At 37.5% G+C, this 19,953-nt stretch overlaps 1 protein-coding gene across 1 annotated transcript; it reads right to left on the bottom strand.

Annotated features, from left to right (window-relative positions):
- Nucleotides 1-5,205: 5,205 nt before the first annotated feature.
- On the bottom strand, nucleotides 5,206-16,848 carry slc17a5 (solute carrier family 17 member 5). The gene is made up of 11 exons (XM_053502824.1): nucleotides 16,742-16,848; nucleotides 13,741-13,934; nucleotides 13,275-13,508; nucleotides 13,088-13,175; nucleotides 12,904-12,990; nucleotides 10,355-10,473; nucleotides 10,061-10,222; nucleotides 9,752-9,884; nucleotides 9,466-9,613; nucleotides 6,532-6,622; nucleotides 5,206-5,743 (listed from the first exon to the last, which is right to left on the bottom strand). Exons 1-11 carry the CDS (start codon nucleotides 16,824-16,826, stop codon nucleotides 5,612-5,614), a joined length of 1,473 nt encoding a protein of 490 aa, XP_053358799.1. The 5' UTR covers nucleotides 16,827-16,848; the 3' UTR covers nucleotides 5,206-5,611.
- Nucleotides 16,849-19,953: the final 3,105 nt, after the last annotated feature.

The raw sequence follows: 19,953 nt of genomic DNA, 5'->3' as shown, positions 1-19,953 counted from the left end.
TTTTTTTATTTTTTTTGCAAAAAGAGTGGAATAAATTTACCCAACGTAATGTGAAAAACTGGTGAAGATCATGCCAAAACACGGGTTTATTCCGCCAAATACTGATTTCTTAATGTTATTTAGCCAAAGCATTAACCCAATTTGTTGCATATTGTTTTATTAACGCTCTGCAAACACTCCATGATCTTGGCTTGTTTTCATGTGTTGTGATGTCATTTCCTTAAGATATACACTTTAAATAACAAGAGTTATATCTTGAATTTAGGAGAAATATTGTAAGCACTTCATAAAAAAAACTGTTCATCTCACCAACACATGCACATGTACAGAAAAAAAGAAAGCAATAAGAAACAGATTATTTCTTTTTTTCTCTCTCTCTCTGTATATACAGTCGTGGCCAAAAGTTTTGAGAATGACACAAATATTAGTTTTCACAAAGTTTGCTGCTAAACTGCTTTTAGATCTTTGTTTCAGTTGTTTCTGTAATGTACTAAAATATAATTACAAGCACTTCATACGTTTCAAAGGCTTTTATCGACAATTACATAACATAGTATTTGCAGTGTTGGCCCTTCTTTTTCAGGACCTCTGCAATTCGACTGGGCATGCTCTCAATCAACTTCTGGGCCAAATCCTGACTGATAGCAACCCATTCTTTCATAATCCCTTCTTGGAGTTTGTCAGAATTAGTGGGTTTTTGTTTGTCCACCCGCCTCTTGAGGATTGACCACAGGTTCTCAATAGGATTAAGATCTGGGGAGTTTCCAGGCCATTTCAAGGTTTTGGTCCCCGAGCCACATAGTTATCACTTTTGCCTTATGGCACGGTACTCCATCGTGCTGGAAAATGCATTGTTCTTCACCAAACTGTTGTTGGATTGTTGGAAAAAGTTGCTGTTGGAGGGTGTTTTGGTTCCATTCTTTATTCATGGCTGTGTTTTTGTGCAAAATTGTGAGTGAGCCCACTCCCTTGGATGAGAAGCAACCCCACACATGAATGGTCTCAGGATGCTTTACTGTTGGCATGACACAGGACTGATGGTAGCGCTCACCTTTTCTTCTTCGGACAAGCTGTTTTCCAGATGCCCCAAACAATCGGAAAGAGGCTTCATCAGAGAATATGAATTTGCCCCAGTCCTCAGCAGTCCATTCACCATACTTTCTGCAGTAGATCAATCTGTCCTTGATGTATGTTTTTTTTTTAAGAAAAGTGGCTTCTTTGCTGCCCTTCTTGACACCAGGCCATCTTCCAAAAGTCTTTGCCTCAGATGCGCTCACACCTGCCTGCTGCCATCCCTGAGCAAGCTCTGCACTGGTGGCACTCTGATCCCGCAGCTGAATCCTCTTTAAGAGACGATCCTGGCGCTTGCTGGACTTTCTTGGACGCCCTAAAGCCTTCTTAACAAGAATTGAACCTCTTTCCTTAAAGTTCTTGATGATCCTATAAATTGTTGATTTAGGTGCAATCTTAGTAGCCACAATATCCTTGCCTGTGAAGTCATTTTTATGCAACGCAATGATGGCTGCATCACCCTCTTTTTAACATGTCAAGTCTGCCATTCTAACCCAATCAGCCTAACATAATGATCTCCAGCCTTGTGCTCGTCAACATTCTCACCTGAGTTAACAAGACGATTACTGAAATGATCTCAGCAGGTCCTTTACAGCAGCAATGAAATGCAGTGGAAAGGTTTTTTTGGGATTAAGTTAATTTTCGTGGCAAAGAAGGACTATGCAATTCATCTGATCACTCTTCATAACATTCTGGAGTATATGCAAATTGCTATTATAAAAACTTAAGCAGCAACTTTTCTAATTTCCAATATTTATGTAATTCTCAAAACTTTTGGCCACGGCTGTACACAAACATTTGAGTTACTTCAGGCTAGTAATGTGAACATCCTAACTATCAGCACTAATCGTTCACTTCTGTACATTTTCCCAATCATTTTTTTTTTTCAAACATTTTATTTTTAATTTAATGCTCATGGTGTCACATTTTGTTTATTCATAATTACAAAGTCACAATGATGATGTTGGTCTTTCGGCTGCTCCCGGCAAGGGGTCGCCACAGCGGAATATCCAGTCTGCACAACAACTTGGCACAGGTCACAATAATCAGAATGTAATAATTTTGAAGATGTCCCAAATTATTAATTACATGATTTGGCAATTTTGAAAAGCATGGCTCAGTTTTATTATGCAATTATTAAAATGCAATAAATGGTGAGGGGGCGGGGAGTGAAGGAATGTAATGGATGCATAAATGAATACAAAAAAAACACACCACAGCAACTGATAAAAGGTGCAAAGCATTTTCGTAGTGTTTTATTAACACATGAAGCAGGAATATAAAGAGAGAATGGTACTTTAGGCTACTACTGATATGAACTCAGTGCACTAAATAAATATCAGCATATCATTTTGGAGCTTGATGTTAATGTTTTTTTTAATCCCTCATTATGTCAGCTCTTTCCTGTTTTTTCTCCCCAAAATGTAAAGTTAAGTTAAGAATCTGGTAAATATTTAGAGAGAGATTATTCAAACATTTTATTATTGATTCATGAAATCAATTTATGTCAATATAGCTTATATTCTGTGATCATACAACATTAGAATATCTAAAGTCAATTTTGAGTTTTTGAAATTTGATTATTGGACACCATAAATATTCTATAATTCAACACTGTAATTGAGGATGAAACCGGACCAAACACAGTGAACGTATGTGTCCCAAACCTCCCATTAAAATGGACTACAGTCAATCTCCTGGGCAAATGAGTAAGTAATGATTCTTAAATATGACAAATATTGAAACTCCCAATATACATATATGGGGCTCACATGTACAAAACATTACTACTTAGTTAGTACTTAGTAATAGTTTGTTCTATTTTGTTGAGCTCAATCATTGGCATTAATGGCGCGATCTTCTAAACTTGACGAGGACTGATCCAAAGCATCCAATGTTTGGATAGGAAAAAAAAAAAAAAAAAAAAAAAAAGAATGTACTGTATGTTTAAAATCACATGTTCGGATTGTTAAGTAATTTACCACACAGAGCATATAACCATAACGAGCAATTCAAAAGGAGCTGATGCTAATGCAATGTTAATTTAAACGTTCTTGATATTAGATCTATGCTTTATACTAGAGTTTCCCATATTAAACTGTAAATCATTGCCAAAAAAGTACAAGACTAATTTATGCATTGTAATGACTTTGAATAAATGTGATATTTTAGGATTAGGTGAAATTAAGCAAAATGTAAGAATTTTCATTGGTAAGTGTGAAACAGACATGGCTTACACAATACTTCATCTACAAACAATACATTTTTCACCCACTTTCTTTTAACCATTTCCACTACTGACATAATTTGCTTAAGACATACTTGATGTCGTAAGCAAATAATAGCTTACAATGAGGTTAAAAAATGCATAAAGAAAACAAAAGGAAGCCACCATTTGTACCTCCTTCTATGTACACCATTGTGTTATCCATTATTATTTAAACAGAAAATAAAATCAAGATTGTGCATCAGGGGTTTTATAATGCAATAATTTTATAGTTATACAACAATTGTAAGGCACAATACCAAGAAAAAAAATAATGAAGGAATGTTATAGAGGTGTTACACTAGCTTTTTTCTGCAAAGAAAAATGTGTTAAATTTTGATTTTGTTTTTAAATAATTTCCTCACAATCAGCATAACATTTTTAAATAAAAAAAATGATATTACATTCTATCCATTATGCAAATTATATACAAAATGATTCATAAAAGTATAGAAAAAAAGACAAATTTAAAGCCACATGCAGAGTGCAATGTGATTGCTGATACAAGACCTGTGAGGTTGCAGACCCCACCTGTAACATTTACAGATGTTTCAACACTGTTAACAAGCAAATCCAAGCAAGCAGAGAGACAAAACCATCCTCAAAACCAGGAGGATTTTTTGTTATTTAGATGTGCACAAAATAAGTCATCGTGTGAGATAACTTCTTGAAATAAGCAGCTTTACATTTCCCCCCAGAGATTACAGTCCCTTTTCACTGGACTGTAGTCTCCACCCATCCTTTTCTTCTGGTTCAAAAGATCAGGCTTTTGAGTTTGAAAGTCAAAGTTAAAGTAAGCACTTTCCCTTTAGTAAAATGACTTTTTAGACAGGCGCATTTCACTTGTTTATGATTATTTTAATGGAAATGCTGTACAGTGTAGTTTTCAGGTGTCACCAACAGTCCTAAATTGTAAATGCCCCTTGGCATTTTAAAAAAGTTGATTTTAACTACTAAGACCTGGACTGTGATGGAACAGCCTGTTCTCTAAGGTGGGATTTGAAAACATTTTGAGAGTTTTTCAGTTTTCCTTGTGATAAAACCTACAAAGGTCCTGTTTACAACAATACAACAGAGTTTCAATACTAGAATACCCCATTTTTTCCATGAAGTACTCACTTTGGTCAGTAAACCCTTAAAGAATACTTATTTACACTGAGCAAACTGTAACACAATGAGAGGTGTCTCAGACATATTTTGAGTGCACCCGAGAGCTTGATGGGGAAGAAAAAAAATGATTTACCAACACAGTGTCAAATTAAACGAAGTCAAGTGACTATCACACTTCACCACTGCTATAGCTACAGTGGAGAGTAGCCAGTGGAGAGTTGACAGCATGCAGTCCTTAAGCATGCCATCTCCTCCTTCAGTCTCTGCTTGGAAAACAAAGGCACCGTGGTGTGCACTTCTTATGTACAGACATTATTCACTTCATGCTTCCATTTTCCCTATGACACTTTTTGCAATACCTTTTAGAACAAAAATGGTTCAGTACATCATAGTGTGTACTTAATCAGATTATACTACAAAATAAGATCTTAGAGATGCCAGATTGGGATCGCTTAAAATATTCTGCCAGTGGTGTCGTTAACAAACTGTCCTGGAAAATGTTTATAGAGCAAGCATGGCATCATCATTCCCTTACTGGAAGCGCACCATTAGTACTTGATGCAGTTCCTATATTTAAACACTAGGTGGAATAATACATCTATGCAAGTGAAATGGGGAACTGAGCAGCCGGCCCCATGATTGTGCAACATCAAAAGAGACGAGCAAGTTAATGTGACATGGCTTTGGGCAAAGAGCTATACCCTATAACCACTACTGCCTCAAAATAATTCATTAGTAATGGAGCTGTAAACAAGGTCTTTGTGAAGACTTTTTTTTTTTTAATTGCTGAAAAACACCAGACATTCCTACAGTATGGGCAAGCCACCTCTGGTTTTTAAAACTAACCAATGATTTCTGAGCAGTTAAAATGAAAACGTTCGGCACTAATTAAATGTTCTGCTATTAAAGATGAACACTGGCTAAAGTCATGTTCTTATGAAAATACTGGCTTTCTAAATCATACAAAATGCCTAAAAACCAAATGAAACTGAAAGCAAAAGAGCAGAAAGACATTAAAACATCTTTGTAAAATGTACAGTATAATGTTATTATAGAACATTCAGCATGGTCAAAAAGTTAACCAGCTGTGCACAAGTCTTCAAACTGAATCATCTGAATCCATCACCCGAATTTTTAATGCCATAGTGTCCTTTCAGTTCTTTTTCATTCTATGTTTAACCTCTGGACTGCCCAGGGCTGAACTGTACCTTTTCCAAACAATGTGTAGAAGATAGCACCAAACAGATTTATCGCAGCTGAGATGAAGAACACTGTTCGCCAGTCTGCCATGGTGTTCTGAAATCAGAATAGCAGATTAACCCATTAATACAGATAAAACATTAACCAGTGTGAATATACCAGTGTGTTGCATGACAGAATATTTGTTAATTGACAGTCAAGTTCTGCAGGCAGATAAAGTCAACATGAGACGACTCTAATTTAAATGTGTACTTAATGTCACACCACTCAGACACGACACCACCCGTGTTTATCCAGAAGTCACCTGTTTCTCAGCATGACCTGACAATAAATGCTCTGCATGATGGAAATTTTAAAAAGGAAGTAATACAACCACAACACAACACAATCCACAACCAAACAGCCAGAGTGGCTGCAGGATCTGATTCCAACTCGACTAAAACAAACCTAATGTGATTAAACAAGTGGCAGGATCCAATTTAAACTGGACAATTCTAAACTGTTAGGATATGGTCTATTTAAAATGGTTCTGTGTTTGTGTTCTATATTATTATAAGGACGTAGGCTGCTTGTCCTCTAACCAGTCCTTATCCCCGTCTGAAAAGGTCCACATCTTTTGTTTTGTTTCTGTGCTCTGATGTGCAACAGAGCACAGAAACATGGAACGACTCACTTACCCAACATCTCTTTTATGTCACTGTATTAAATGTGAAGGACTTCTGCACTTTAAAAACCTTAATCAGGGTTAATCATCTGACAAACCACTGTATATATACACAGCAAATTATTGCAGTGGCCCGAACCAGCAGTTGAAAAAAAAAAAAAAAACTAATTTGGGGTTAACTTTACAATGACTATAAAGATATATACAACAATAAACTTACAGATTTGGTCAGTGATCTCGCTATCACTGGACCCACCATGCCAGGTATGGTTGCAAACGTGTTTGTGATTCCCAGCAATATTCCAGCATACCTGAAGACAGAGTAAATTATGAGTGGTGCAAAATCAAAGATGCTTTACTGTTCAATAGTTTAGAAACAAGGGTCTTAAAATTGGTTGCAGATACAAAGCTGAGGCATTGCAATCAGAATGGCAGAATGTTTTGTGCTTTTCTCTGTGATCAAATTTTGAGGACAATTACAATGAACACATCACTTTATTTAATGACTTATTTTTTCATCAAACACTAAAACGATCTTTTGTTTTCTAGAGCTGTGGATCATAGGTAGGCTGTCAGTTAAATTGGATTTTAATTTTGGGCATAGTGATGTTTTTCCACAAGCAGCTGTTTCTTCTATTAAAAACTTATATACAGTGGAACCTCGGATTACGAGCTTAATTCGTTCCGGAAGTAGGCTCGTATTCCAAAACACTCGTAAACCAAATTAAAGTTTCCCATAGGAAATAATGGAAACTTAAATTATTCGTTCTACAGCCCAAAAAATAAATACATAAATATAATTAATACAAAATATAAAGTAAAAATAAAACAAATTAACCTGCACTTTACATTAAAAAAATGTAAAATTAAACCCCGACAGATAAGGGTTTTCGTTTGTGCATGCAGAGTGTATGTGTGTAAAATGTGCGCGCGCGCGCACACACACACACACACACACACTAACGGATAGACCGTTTTTAAAACCATTTAAAAATTAGCAAGGAACATTCCTAGTCACACTCACGTGAGCGCATACTAACAGGATCACTGCTGTAAGTAAAACAACAACAACAACAAAAAAAAAAAACAAATTAAACAGCTCCTCACCTTTGAAAACAATCGCGACAGAGAGAAGTTCGTGTGTTTATTTGGCAACCTAAGAGGAGGGGGGCTGAAGAGGGGCTCGCTCGCGTTTACGGCCCCCGTCTCTCAGGTTGCCAAACAAACACACAAACTCTCTGCCTTACACACACACACACGCGCGCACTCAAAAACACTGCAGGCACTAAGACCCAGCAGGGGAGACGATAGGTCTCGGCTTTCCCCTTCTCTCAGGTTGCCAAATAAACACACAAACTCTTCTCTGTCGCGACTGTTTTCAAAGGTGAGGAGCTGTTTAATTTTTGTTGTTGTTGTTGTTGTTGTTTTACTTTACAGTCGTAATCCCGTTAGTATGCACTCACGCGAGTGTGACTAGCGATGTTCCTTGCTAATTTTTAAACGGTTTTAAAAACGGTCTCTCCGTTAATGTGTGTGTGTGTGCGCGCGCACGCACATCTCACACACACACACACACACACACACACACACACACATACACAGCGCGTGTGTGTATTCACCCAGCAGGAGAGACGATTACCTACAATTCTGCTGCAAGAGAGAGAAAAACCGTTGGCTCACTTGTGATGACGTGAAACATGATACTCGGTGCTCGTTAACTAAGAAAATGCTCGTTTTTCAAGTAAAAAATGATTAAAAATTGTTGCTCGTCTTGCAAAACACTCGTAAACCATGTTACTCGTAATCCGAGGTTCCACTGTATTAGAATTATATATTAGAAAAACCCACTAAAATACTGTGTTTTTGATTTTTTAATGAAATGTCTTGTACAAAGTGATAATCTTTTGTTTCCTGCCATCACATTTCTGTATCACATTTAAGGCCACCCTTAAACTCAAAATAAGAAGTGATACTAAAATGAGAGTATTTTGCCAGTACTTTGCAGAAGATACAAATGGTTTGCATTTTTTGCAAACGCTGTAGAATATTTTTAAGGATTAAACAAGTTGAAAACAGACACATGAATTCAATGATTCAACTAGCAAAAGTAGATTTAATTGCACAGCTCTATTGTTTTCTGATTTATATAACCCCTGGAAAAAAGTACCAGTACCACTCTTTGAAAATGTTCATTCAGTTGTTCAATTGTGTAGGAAAAAAACTAAATCACAGACATGCCACAAAACTATTTTCATTAAACATTCCAACATTCTGGCTTTAAGAAACACTTATAAAGAATAATGTAGTTAATTGCAACTGTTCTTGCAGATCAAGCAGAGGAAAACAATATAGAATCATTCGATTCTGAGGAAAGTATTATGAAATCACCATTTACGTTGCAGTTCTAAAACTAACACCTGCATCAGATTACATCTGCTAATTAGTCTGCAGTTAAACAAAAATGCTTGCACTCCTTGGTGAGCTGTTGCTATAATGCATCTTGCCGTAGGGCAAAAGCCATGAAAATCTTTCTTCAAGAAAGACATATAATGTCAATGGCATGGCCTGCAAATAGTCCAGACCTCAATCCAATTGAAAATCTAGAGACAGATTAATACAGCATACTGTTTGTCGACAGTTAAATTCATACCTTAGAGAATTTAAGCTGTTATAAAAGCCAGAGGTGATGCAACAAAGTGCTAATGGTGTATTGTAGTGTTTTTGTTTCATGATTCCAAAATAGTTTACTCAGAATTAAGTGATTCAATTTTTTTCCCTCTGCTTGATCTGCAAAAACAATTGCAACAGAAATAGTTGCAATTGACCACAGTTTTCTTTCTTATTTTTTTTAAAAGTGTTTCTTAAAGCCAGAAGGTAGGAATGTTAAATGAGAATAGTTTTGCGGCATGTCTGTAATTCGTTTTTTTCTCTACACAATTAAACAATTGAATGAACATTTTCCAACAGTAGTGATTCCATACTTTTTGCCAGGGATTGTATCACGTACAGTTATTGTTTAGGGTTTGTAATAAAAAAACTAGCTAAATAAAAACAAAATTGATTCCAAATGTTTGAATGGTATTGTATTTTAGTAAGAAATAATATATTAAAATCTTGTTTAAAACCCTAAAAATAAAACCAAAGCTGGTCTTACGATGGTGCGATGTCAAGATGATTAATGTTAAAGCCAGAGGCTGAAAAGCCTCCAAGAGACGAGGAGATGGTGAGGAAAACAACAGCCAGAATGTAGTCACAGTTAGTGTATCCTGCTGCCACCAGGAACACAGCTGGTCCCACCATACCTACGCAAACACACACAGATACACACCCACGTTTTCCTGTTTGCAGCCAAGATCTGACAAATAAGAACAACAAAAGGAATCACATAATGGTGTAAAGCTCTCATCAGGATTCATCAGCGGTGATGATCTGTGTCTCACCTAATATGGTGAAGGCCTTGCGCACAGTCACAGTGCGGAAAAGACAGCTCTCCCTTAGGTAGTCTGCTAACTGGCCTCCCCCCATAGACAGCAGCCAGCAGCCCAAGTAGGGCAGAGCAGAGAGCATCCCGTTCTACCATCACACACAGAATAAGCACAGGACTAAGACTGCACATCTGGATTTGTGTTTGGAATGTTCTTAAACATGCACACATCTATGATATGTAGTCTTTTAAAATAGAATTAAATAAAATTTTCAATTAAAATAGAAAAGTCACTGCCTTATACTGTATATTAAGACGCACTAACCTCCTTAATGCTGAAGCCCAGAATGTCATTCATGTAAGTGGGTAAGAGTGTCAATAGTGTGTAGAATGTCCAGTTGTAGGAGAAGTGTGCAATAACTATGGCCCATAGTGGAAGAGATGTGAGAATTGATGGCCATGGGATGTAAGCTGAACTTGGAGACAACTATTTAAGAAAGAAAAGTACACACTGTGAATTTCATTGTAAATCAAGTGCTCTCTTAATTTAAAATAATTAATCGATTCATTCATGACTTATGAAAAAACAGCTTTAGGTACTTTCAAATATAATGCTTGCCTCTTTTTTTAATGAAGCTTTTATGTAGGTCTTCTCAACTTCTGATATCCTTGTGTGTGTGTCAGGATTGTTACTGACCAGAAATGTCCATAGGAAGAACCAGAAGAGCCCAATAGCTCCTGCAACAATGAAGAAATGGCACAAAAGATTAGTTCTACAAATATGTGTGTATATATACAGAATTGTACAAAATTGTATATTAATATTGAAAAAATTACATTTTGACAGAACATATATGGAATTATGTTATCAACAAAATGAGTTAAACACCACAAAATGTATTTTATATTTTTGATTCCTGAAAGTAGCCGCCTTTGCTTTAATGGTCTTTGTCCTGTTGAAAAAACAAATGATGGTATCACCAAGTGCACACCAGATGGGATGGCATGTCGCTGCAAATCGCTGTGGTAGCCATGCTGGTTAAATGTACCCTCAATTTTGACTAAGTTTCCAACAGTGTCAGCAGCAAAGCAGCCCCACACCATCACACCTCCTCCTACATGCTTCACAGTGGGAACCGTCTGTTTACCCTCTTTATGTCTAACAAAGACGTGGCAGTTAGAATTTGGACTCATCAGACCAAAGGCCAGTTTTCCACTGATCTAATAATAACTATTCTTTGTGACCAAACAAGTCTCTTCTGCGTGTTGTTCTTCCAAAGTAATAATCTTTTTGCCACAATTCAACCATAAAGGCCTGACTCATGCAGTCTCCTCTGAACAGTAAAGGGTGAAATATGTATGCTGCTTGAAGACCGAGAACCATTTATGTGAGCGCGGCTTCTGATCTTGGTCATTCTAATAAGCAGAAGAGGTATCTCTTGGTCTTCCTTCTCTTGGATGGTCCTCAAGAGAGCCAGCTTCATCATAGCGTTTCAAGTTCTTGAGATTTTTCAGACTGACTGACCTTTATTTCTTAAAGTAATGAGGGTAGCTGTAGTAGCACTAATAGGGCTATTGACTCTGTACCCACCCTTCCTCTGCACAAGACATCTAATAGTCTTAAGCACATTAACAAGTCAAGAACAATCACAAATTAACTCTTGACAAGGCACACATACAGTATGAATTGAAAATCTCTCCAGGTGACTACCTCGTGAAGCTGATGAAGGAATGCCACAAGTGTGCCAAGCTGTCATCAAAGCTAAATGTAGCTTTGGACAACAATATAAAACATATTCTGGACTGTTTAACAATTTTGTTTACTACCTAATTCGATATGTGTACTTACAAAGTTTGGATGTCTTCAGTATTAATAAAAATCATTAAAAAACAGTGGTTAGGTCCACCATTTAAGTACTCAGTTACTTAGTTATTCTTTCAAAAATGTAATAAAAAATATGTAAAGATTATGAATATTTGTGTAATCATGTGTAAAATGATTATTTAAGTAATCCGTGATCCAGACAGCAGTCATTCCCAATCCTTTAGTGTGCGTGTGTGTGTGTGTGAGAAAGTCGTCCTACAAGCCCCGCCCCCATAACCCGTACACTCTGTTATTCCTGCTGTTATACCCCTATCTCACCTATGGGGTTTGGCTATGCGAGGACCGACGCGCAGAAAGATGGAAACCTAATCACAACGCCAATCATGATGAACCATACGTACGACTACCGCACAAAACCACGTAGGTGAGATAGGGGCAATAGCTTATAGGCCAAACAATAATTAACCTATACAACAATAATTGGCCTATAATTAACAGATTATAGGCCAAACTTCGCTGAGTGATGATGGTAGAATAATTATAAACGTCCTGACTAAAACAACATGCATGAGGAATCACAAAGGAGTTTCATTTTCTGCAATGCAAAAGTATTCGAACTAGTTACTTTTATCAGAAGTAACGCTGTAATATAACTGATTACTTTATAATGACAGTAATTTTGTGATGTAACTAGTTAACACTGTTCATGACAGAAATTTTTTTCATGACAAATTTTTTTTTATTTCGTGACTTTTTAGTTTTAATTTAGATGATTACGGCTTACAGCTCGCGAAAATCAAAAATACAGTGACTCGTAATCTATACATATAATAAAACTACAAAGTTGGTGTGTATATTTGCGAAAAAAGTATTTGGGGCACATAAGGTGAGTAACGGAAAATGTTTTTTGGGATATTTACTTTGTCTGTTTATTTGTGCACGTATTGCGTAAAAACTACTAAACGAATTTCACAGGTGTATTTGGTCAAGCTCGAGGTAACATATAGGGTTTGTTTCATCGCAATCAGCCAATGGGAACAGTCTTCAACTTATTATTGACTGTAGAAAGTTCACTGGACATAAAGCAACTTGGATTCTATGTGTCTCCACTCCTCCAGACTCTTGAACCTTGATTACCAAATTAAATGCAATGTTTACTTTCATCTGAAAAGAGGACTTTGCACCACTCTGTAAACAGACAAGCCGTTCAGCAGTGACCTTCTGTGAATTATCCTAATGCACTTTTTGTGTGTGTGTGTGTGTACATTTTATATATATATATATATATATATATATATATCTTAGAGCATACGTAAAAAAAAAAAATAAGATCGTAACCTCACCAAATATATAGAAGACATACGTCCAATCCAGATAAAAACATATCTGACCAGATAGGGGAAGGGCTACTACAGTGCCAAGCTGAGCACCTAAACAAACAAACAAGCACATTTTACCAAGATTTTTACTCTTTAATTTAAGAAAACATACATACTACACAGACATTTTTATCATGTCTAGTTTTACCTGAATAAGAGATAGTAAGCAGTCGACTCCTCTCCAAGGGTGGAGCCCAGGATGCCCACATAGCATGCATGGCAGGAAACGTCACTCCCTGACAGCCCATAACATGTACAACATTATAATCCAAATTTACAGAGCAAACTACAAGCTAAGGCACAACAAATACACAAGTCTAAACACGGATGCTTACCTCCCCTATGCCCTCCAGTACCCTGACTGCGATGAGATAGCCAGCTCCCAGGTCTGCAGCCACAGGTGTAAGCAGAGTGAAGATCACAGTTCCCAGGATGCCGAAGCCCAGCAGCCACTTGGCACCATATTTGCGTGCCATGTAGCCACCTGGTATCTGAGTGAAAATGTAGCCGTAAAAGAAGGAGCCCAGGATCCAGCCCTGAGTCTCTGAGTCCCAGTCATACACACTGGCCTGGAGAAAGCAAATATCATTTATATAATATATCTATAAAGTGTCGTATTTATGAATTTACTTATCCTGAAGGTTTATAAAACATATAAATTATTTGTACCATTTAAAAAACCTTTTGTAGAGTCTGAGACAAAATATAGATAACGCCACCAAAGTTTTTTTTTTCTAAGCACTAAATCCAAACAGCGCTAATCAACTTGAATATACAGTAGAGATCTTTTACTGTTCTTACTGTGTGATTGTGGCTGGGTCGTGCTGGACTGGTATGCCTCGGGCACACAGAGCCACTGACGTTGTCACTGCTGCTACGGTTTTTCAGCATATCCACCATGGCCACACTGAGGTTCACCCGCAGCGCGTATGCCACAAAGAAGCCATAGCAGGACAGTAAGGCAAGGCCGTAGCGTGAAGAGCATAGCACTGGCGCTGTGAGAACAGAATGGTCTTTCAGAACATGTACACGATGACACAGAAATATGCACAGGGATTTCTTTAAGAAACAATAATTACTACCTGTGGAGAGAACAGTGGGTTATATAACGCAACAACCTGTCTAGGCCACAGATACACCTGGCTTAGCTCATTTTTTCAAGAAAAAATATCTGAAATGAATATTATAGGGAAATATTTAACATATGAAAAGAATATTATAGGAAAATTTGCGCTTGGTGGTCAGCGTTATTTTATCAATGCACATTACTATCTAACAAACAAGATTTATTTATAAATCTGTGACTTTAGCCCACAGATTTGTTTAGAGTGACTCTCAAGTACTTTAAGTAGAAGATTACCTGACTTTCTTCAGTCTAATGTGAAGTCTTTGTAGCAGCCCAATGTGGCCAAATCTCTACATTTAACAGAGCTTTTTCAGTTTGACATAAATGGCAACAGTTGCCAGCTACATTTATAAAGAGCTGAAAAATATTACGTCCCGAAGTCAATTAAATTATCTTTTAGTAAACTGGAAGATGTGTTTAGCTCTTAATATATCTTCACAGCCTTAGCCTAGAACAATATTTATAACCGAACTAAGTTAAATGTAACTGTTAACTTAATACTGAGCAGAGTTTAAATCTTTAAAAGAAAGAAATTATGCATTTTGTAAAGATTTTCAGCCGTCTCTATGTACACAGCTTCATCTGAGCATGAACTATTTTCCATCTTTGTTTAAAAAAAAAGAAGCTATCAATATTGCAGATATGTCTTACTACCATATTATTACAGAGACAGGAACATTTTGTGGACTGCTGTCTGATCCTACCCTTTTATACCAGGACCTGAGTCATCACCACACCTCTCATGTTTCATCTGCTACAGGAAATGCAACCGTAACTGTACAGTTATTTTAAGCTGATTTCTAATTTAGATATAAAAACACAAGAGGTTGTTAATAGCTTTTAAAGATAGTTAGAGACAGCTGCATACTCAGTAGACAAAATAAACTTATATTGCCTGTGCATATGCAGTGAAATCACGGGGTATGCTGAAACATATCATGACTGCAGAATAAAGTCCAACACTATAGAATTCTTGTCCCGTGATCGGCAGAGTAGGGCTTGATGAGGCTGAAGTTTACAGTTATTTTCAGCGACTTTGGTTCGTTTCTCAAATGAGAACTGAAATTCTTAAAACTACTTGTACAAACTTCATATAATCTAGTCACTTGTGCACATCATAAAAACAAAGCAATTTATTTTCTGAACAAATTGCAAACGCTTTGCCAAATTCAAGCAAAAGTGTCTGCTGTTTTCTATATTATCAGTTACTTATGTTATTCTTTAAATCATTTATTCTTCTATACAGATTATCCTGTGTAAAGGACGACGAGGCCTAAAGCCTATACCAGGTGGCGTTCGGCACGAGGCGGGGTGCACAGCACACTACAGGCAATTTGGAAACACAGATTAACCTAATCTGCATGTCTTCGGACTGTGGGAGGAAGCTGGAGCACTTGGAGGAAACCCACTAAGCACAGGGAGAACATGCAAACTCCACACACACAGACCTGAGGCAAAAATCAAACCCTTGACCCTGGAGGTGTAGGTCCCAATGCTAACCACTAAGCCACAGTGACACCCTGCTCACCCCGGAACATGAAAGCATCAGTTACTTGTATAACAATACATGTAATATGGTTGAAACAGTTTTCATAGTCTGTTTTAGCCTAAATTGATAAAATGTCCCAAATTGACGAAATCTTGATACCACCAATGGAAAGTAATGTTTAAAGCTATTCATCAACCAATGCTCGACCTGAGTGACACGGACGCGGTATGTCAGGATGTCACAGCAGACGTCTGCTAACGATGGATAAGACAAAAGATTCTTTCAGTGCTGCATTGTGATGTAGAAGACAATGTGTGCCCTGACAGACAGGATAGTCAGGAGGTGTAGAATAACAGCACTGCGATTCCCCGTACTGTGCTGCATTTCTGCTGCCTGTGCAGTGTTTCTCACGTTTTTTTTCTTTGTGCTGTACAGTTGTGTAAAATTGTCTTCTATTTGTCTTTCCTGTATCGCAATGACACGGTCGGTCCAACAAATTACAATGACAAATCAGTAAAAAGCGTAAGGGTGCCTCCTGTTCAGTCTCTTGCAATAAATCTTCCCCAGATATACAAATCTGTAACTTTGCACTGCTGAGACAGATGTGGGAAAAGTGTAACTCATGCAGAAAAAGTGTAGCAGACATGATTCTGATCATAACACCATTGTGATTCAACAGACACCTGGTCATCACGTGTCATCGGATGACGTCACGGCGAGATCAGCTGATCTCTGTAAACAGGCTGAATCTTTAAAATGCTTCAGACTCACCAGGTATAGGTGCTTTAAACATTAAATTAGATTTAATTTATTTTTTAAATTAATTTAAATATTATATGAAACGTGAATGTATTAGCCAGTGACAGTTAAAGAATAAACAAGCTAGATATTTCATTCACGTAACGAAGTCTACACCTAAGTGCTGCACCACGTGACCACGCGACTATAACTGCTAACGTTAGCATTCCTGTAATCATGCAAATAAAACTTCAGTCTCTAGGTAAGGTAGGGCTGCTAACTCTAACATACTGTACTCTAACATACTCTAACACTCCGCAACATCTACATAACACCGGGGTCTGCAGCCTGCTGTCGCCACATTACCCACCGGCTCTCCATTGTTTTGTTTTTTGCTTTCTGCCACGAAGTTGCTCTTCCTAAAATGCACACATACAGCATCTATTCACCTCTTTTTATGTCGTCGTCCTTTCTCCGATGAAGCAAAGGCTGTTCATAATCATCGGTTTCTGTGTCTGATGCTGTGCGCTCCATCGCTCATTCAGGCTAAGTGAAGTGTTTACTTCCTGGACATCGGCGCCTCCCGCAAACCGCACCGACACCGTATGGGCGTGGCATCACCCACAAATGCCTACCATTGGTTCGTACATTTCTATGCACCGCCTCTTTAGGATACGTCACATCCATACGTCACGGCACTAAACACAAGTGATGACTGAGAGGAAATATGATACCTGCAACCCTGGTAGTTAGCTTAGTCCTTCTGCATAAGTGTGGTGAATATGCTATAGGACCAAAAGTATGTGGACACTTGCCCAAGCGTTCCAAGCTATACCAGAGCTATGAAAAAAAATTCCTTTGCCCCCTTCTGGGAACCCTGTCTGTGTGACTTTGTACCTATTCAGTTAACAACAGCATTTGTGTGTTCAGTCTGATGTTGGAAAAGAAGGTGTGGCTCATAATCAAAGTTCCAGTTCATCCCAAAGGTGATAAACAGGGTTGAAATCAGGACGTTTTTCACCTTTTTTTCACCACCTCATCTTTTTGGGCCTTACCTTGTGCACAGAGGCCAGGTAACTTTCCCCAAACCTTCGGAAGCTGTTGAAAGTGTATGGTTGTCTAAAATGCTGTTATGCTGCAGCATTAACAATCACTGTCACTGTAACTAGGGGAACCCTAAAAAACTTTTTTTTAGACCATTATCCCTCCTCCACAAAGGAGGCATGTTGTGTAGTTGATAGCACAGTGGACGTGCATCTCCAGGGTCGTAGGTTCAATTTCCACCTTGGGTATATGCGCATGGAGTTTAAATGTTCTCCCTGTGGTTGGTACAAGGTTCCTCCTGGTTCTCTGGTTTCCTCCCCAAAGGCATGCAGGTTAAGCTTATTGGTGTTTTCAAATTGCCTATAGTGTGTGATTGACAATTGGGTGTTGGGCTGGCAACTCCTTAAGTAACTGCCACAGATATATCTCCAGGGTATGTGTCATGAGATATTAGACATGTGTGCAGCTGTTTGGTTAATGAAACCCAATTCTCCCAAATCAGTTCTTATACTAACATTGCTCTCAGATGCAATTTGTATCTCCATCTTCTTTGATGCAACAGAGTAAAAGAATAATAAATGAATATATTTATACTGTATAGTACATTCTATGCTTGAGTTGCAGAGTGCTGCCTTTTTATACCGTAGGTAGATGTGATTCACTAATTTGTATGGTTTCATTTCAGTGATAATGCATGGAACCTCTTCTATTTGGAGGATATTAATGTAATTAAAAAACGTGATAACAAATTGAGATAAAGTTAGATATTTACCCTGGATCAACTCATATTTCATCAAACTTTTTAATCAAAGGGACAAAACTTGGGCTAAATATTGGTCATCTAATGCTGTTATATGTTCTCCAGAAAGGGCCAGTGTGTTCAGGTTTTCATTCCTAGCAAACAGAAACCACACCTGAATCTACAAGTTTAATTAGTTGATCTTTGCTTTCAGTAGACTCAATTTGATGTGGCTTTCGCTTGGTTGGAATGCAAACCTGCATACACAAACTGTCCCTTTCTGGAGAAGATTTGACACCACTGATCTAACGACTCTGCTGATTGGGAAGCCTACAGGGGGGGAAATGCTATACTGTATAACATCATTAACAAACGTAAACTACTATAAAGATTTAATAAAGATTAAAAAAAAGTTGTGGAAAAGTTGAATCACATTTCAGTAAACCTAATATTGTATTGTTAATATTGTACTGTATCCTAAACCAAATAATGTTTTTTTTTTTCTTTCAATCCTCTGCTTGTCTCCAATGCTTTTAATGGCCATTTCTCTTCTATCTCTAGCTCCCAACACTTCAATTCCCATGGTATGGCTGGTTTCTCAAAGTTCATTACTTCAAATTATTCCTTTTCCTTTACAAATCAGTCTTTCTGGTCCAGATGGTTTGGTAATCAAATTTGTTCTGCTTTGTACAAACTTGCTGCTCCTGTTATAATGCACCCCTTTGCAGATCTAACCTGTCACTCTCTACTTGTTCAATTCCTCACATATGGAAACACAAACACGAGATATCCCTGTCTGCTTTAGGGGCACTGTGTCCCGGCTAACCCTGTGCTCTGACCCCAGTTTTCCAACTGGTATTTACGAAAAAGTCATTTTACTGTGCCTTAACTTACATGTAATAAATAATTGAATCTTATTCTTGTTTGTTTGTTTGGCCATGCAATGTACTGTACTATATCTGGTAATAAATTAAAAATCAAGGTAAATCATTTAGATTTCCATTTTACTAAATAAAAAAATGATACGAGAAATGTAAGATTCATATAATACTACTACTAAGTTGAACAGGTAATTATTTGTGGATTTGTACAGTTGAACTTCATGGCTTTGAGTTGCTCAGTATGGCCGCCAGGCTCCGCCCCCGGCTCCGCCCCCTGGCTTCAGGCGAAACAATCACCAGATGTCTTTAAATACCATACTCTGCTTTTAAATTTGTTTACGTCAGTATTGGCTTTAGGTACAATGAAATACAGACAGTACTTTAATAAAACTATAACATTACCCGTTTTTGAGGAGATAAAACACAGAAAGTCAGTATCGCGTGGTTGCTTACGTCACGGCGGTTTGTCAAATGACTGACAATCTCGTCTTGTGCGTTGCAAAATAACCGCGTGATTTAGCAAGAAAATGATTGCTACTCGAGTCTACAGAAACGATACAAAGCCTCAGTTCTTACAATAACATAAAAAGGGTCCTAAAGGCCACTGGATGGCGCCAAAGGAACTCTTTAAAAAAATCCGCCAAGAATGCAATCCTTCCGGCAGAATTAAATCAGGCATTTGAATAAGAAATGTTTGTGGTATTTGGCAAAGCTAGGTATAAACATGTTTAGGCGGAATAAATGTGTAATGTGTGGAATCACGCTTTCTCAGAATCTGATTTTGCGAAACGATTATGTAATATGAGCAGAATTTCTGTGAAATCATAAGCCAGAGGCTCAAAACATAGTTGCTGTCTCTCTTAGTTTACACACAGTGATCTATCTATCTATCTATCTATCTATCTATCTATCTATCTATCTATCGACAGTATATATCTATATTTCGTTTTTTTCATAATTTAATTCAAACAGCGCTAACTGCCCAAGGTGGGAGTAC

This window comes from Clarias gariepinus, chromosome 8, assembly GCF_024256425.1.
Source record: "Clarias gariepinus isolate MV-2021 ecotype Netherlands chromosome 8, CGAR_prim_01v2, whole genome shotgun sequence".
Classification (NCBI taxonomy): domain Eukaryota; kingdom Metazoa; phylum Chordata; class Actinopteri; order Siluriformes; family Clariidae; genus Clarias; species Clarias gariepinus.
Note: the sequence above shows the minus strand (reverse complement) of the source record. Positions and strands in the feature narration are given on the sequence as shown.

Bases quoted from the DNA above. Each gene is read 5' to 3' on its own strand.
- slc17a5 (XM_053502824.1), bottom strand. From the start codon at position 16,826: ATGGAGCGCACAGCATCAGACACAGAAACCGATGATTATGAACAGCCT. The intron at 13,176-13,274 runs GTAAGCATCCGT...ATGGGCTGTCAG, and splicing joins TACTGGAGGGCATAGGGGAG to GGAGTGACGTTTCCTGCCAT. The intron at 9,885-10,060 runs GTTAGTGCGTCT...GTGTGATGGTAG, and splicing joins TGGGCTTCAGCATTAAGGAG to AACGGGATGCTCTCTGCTCT.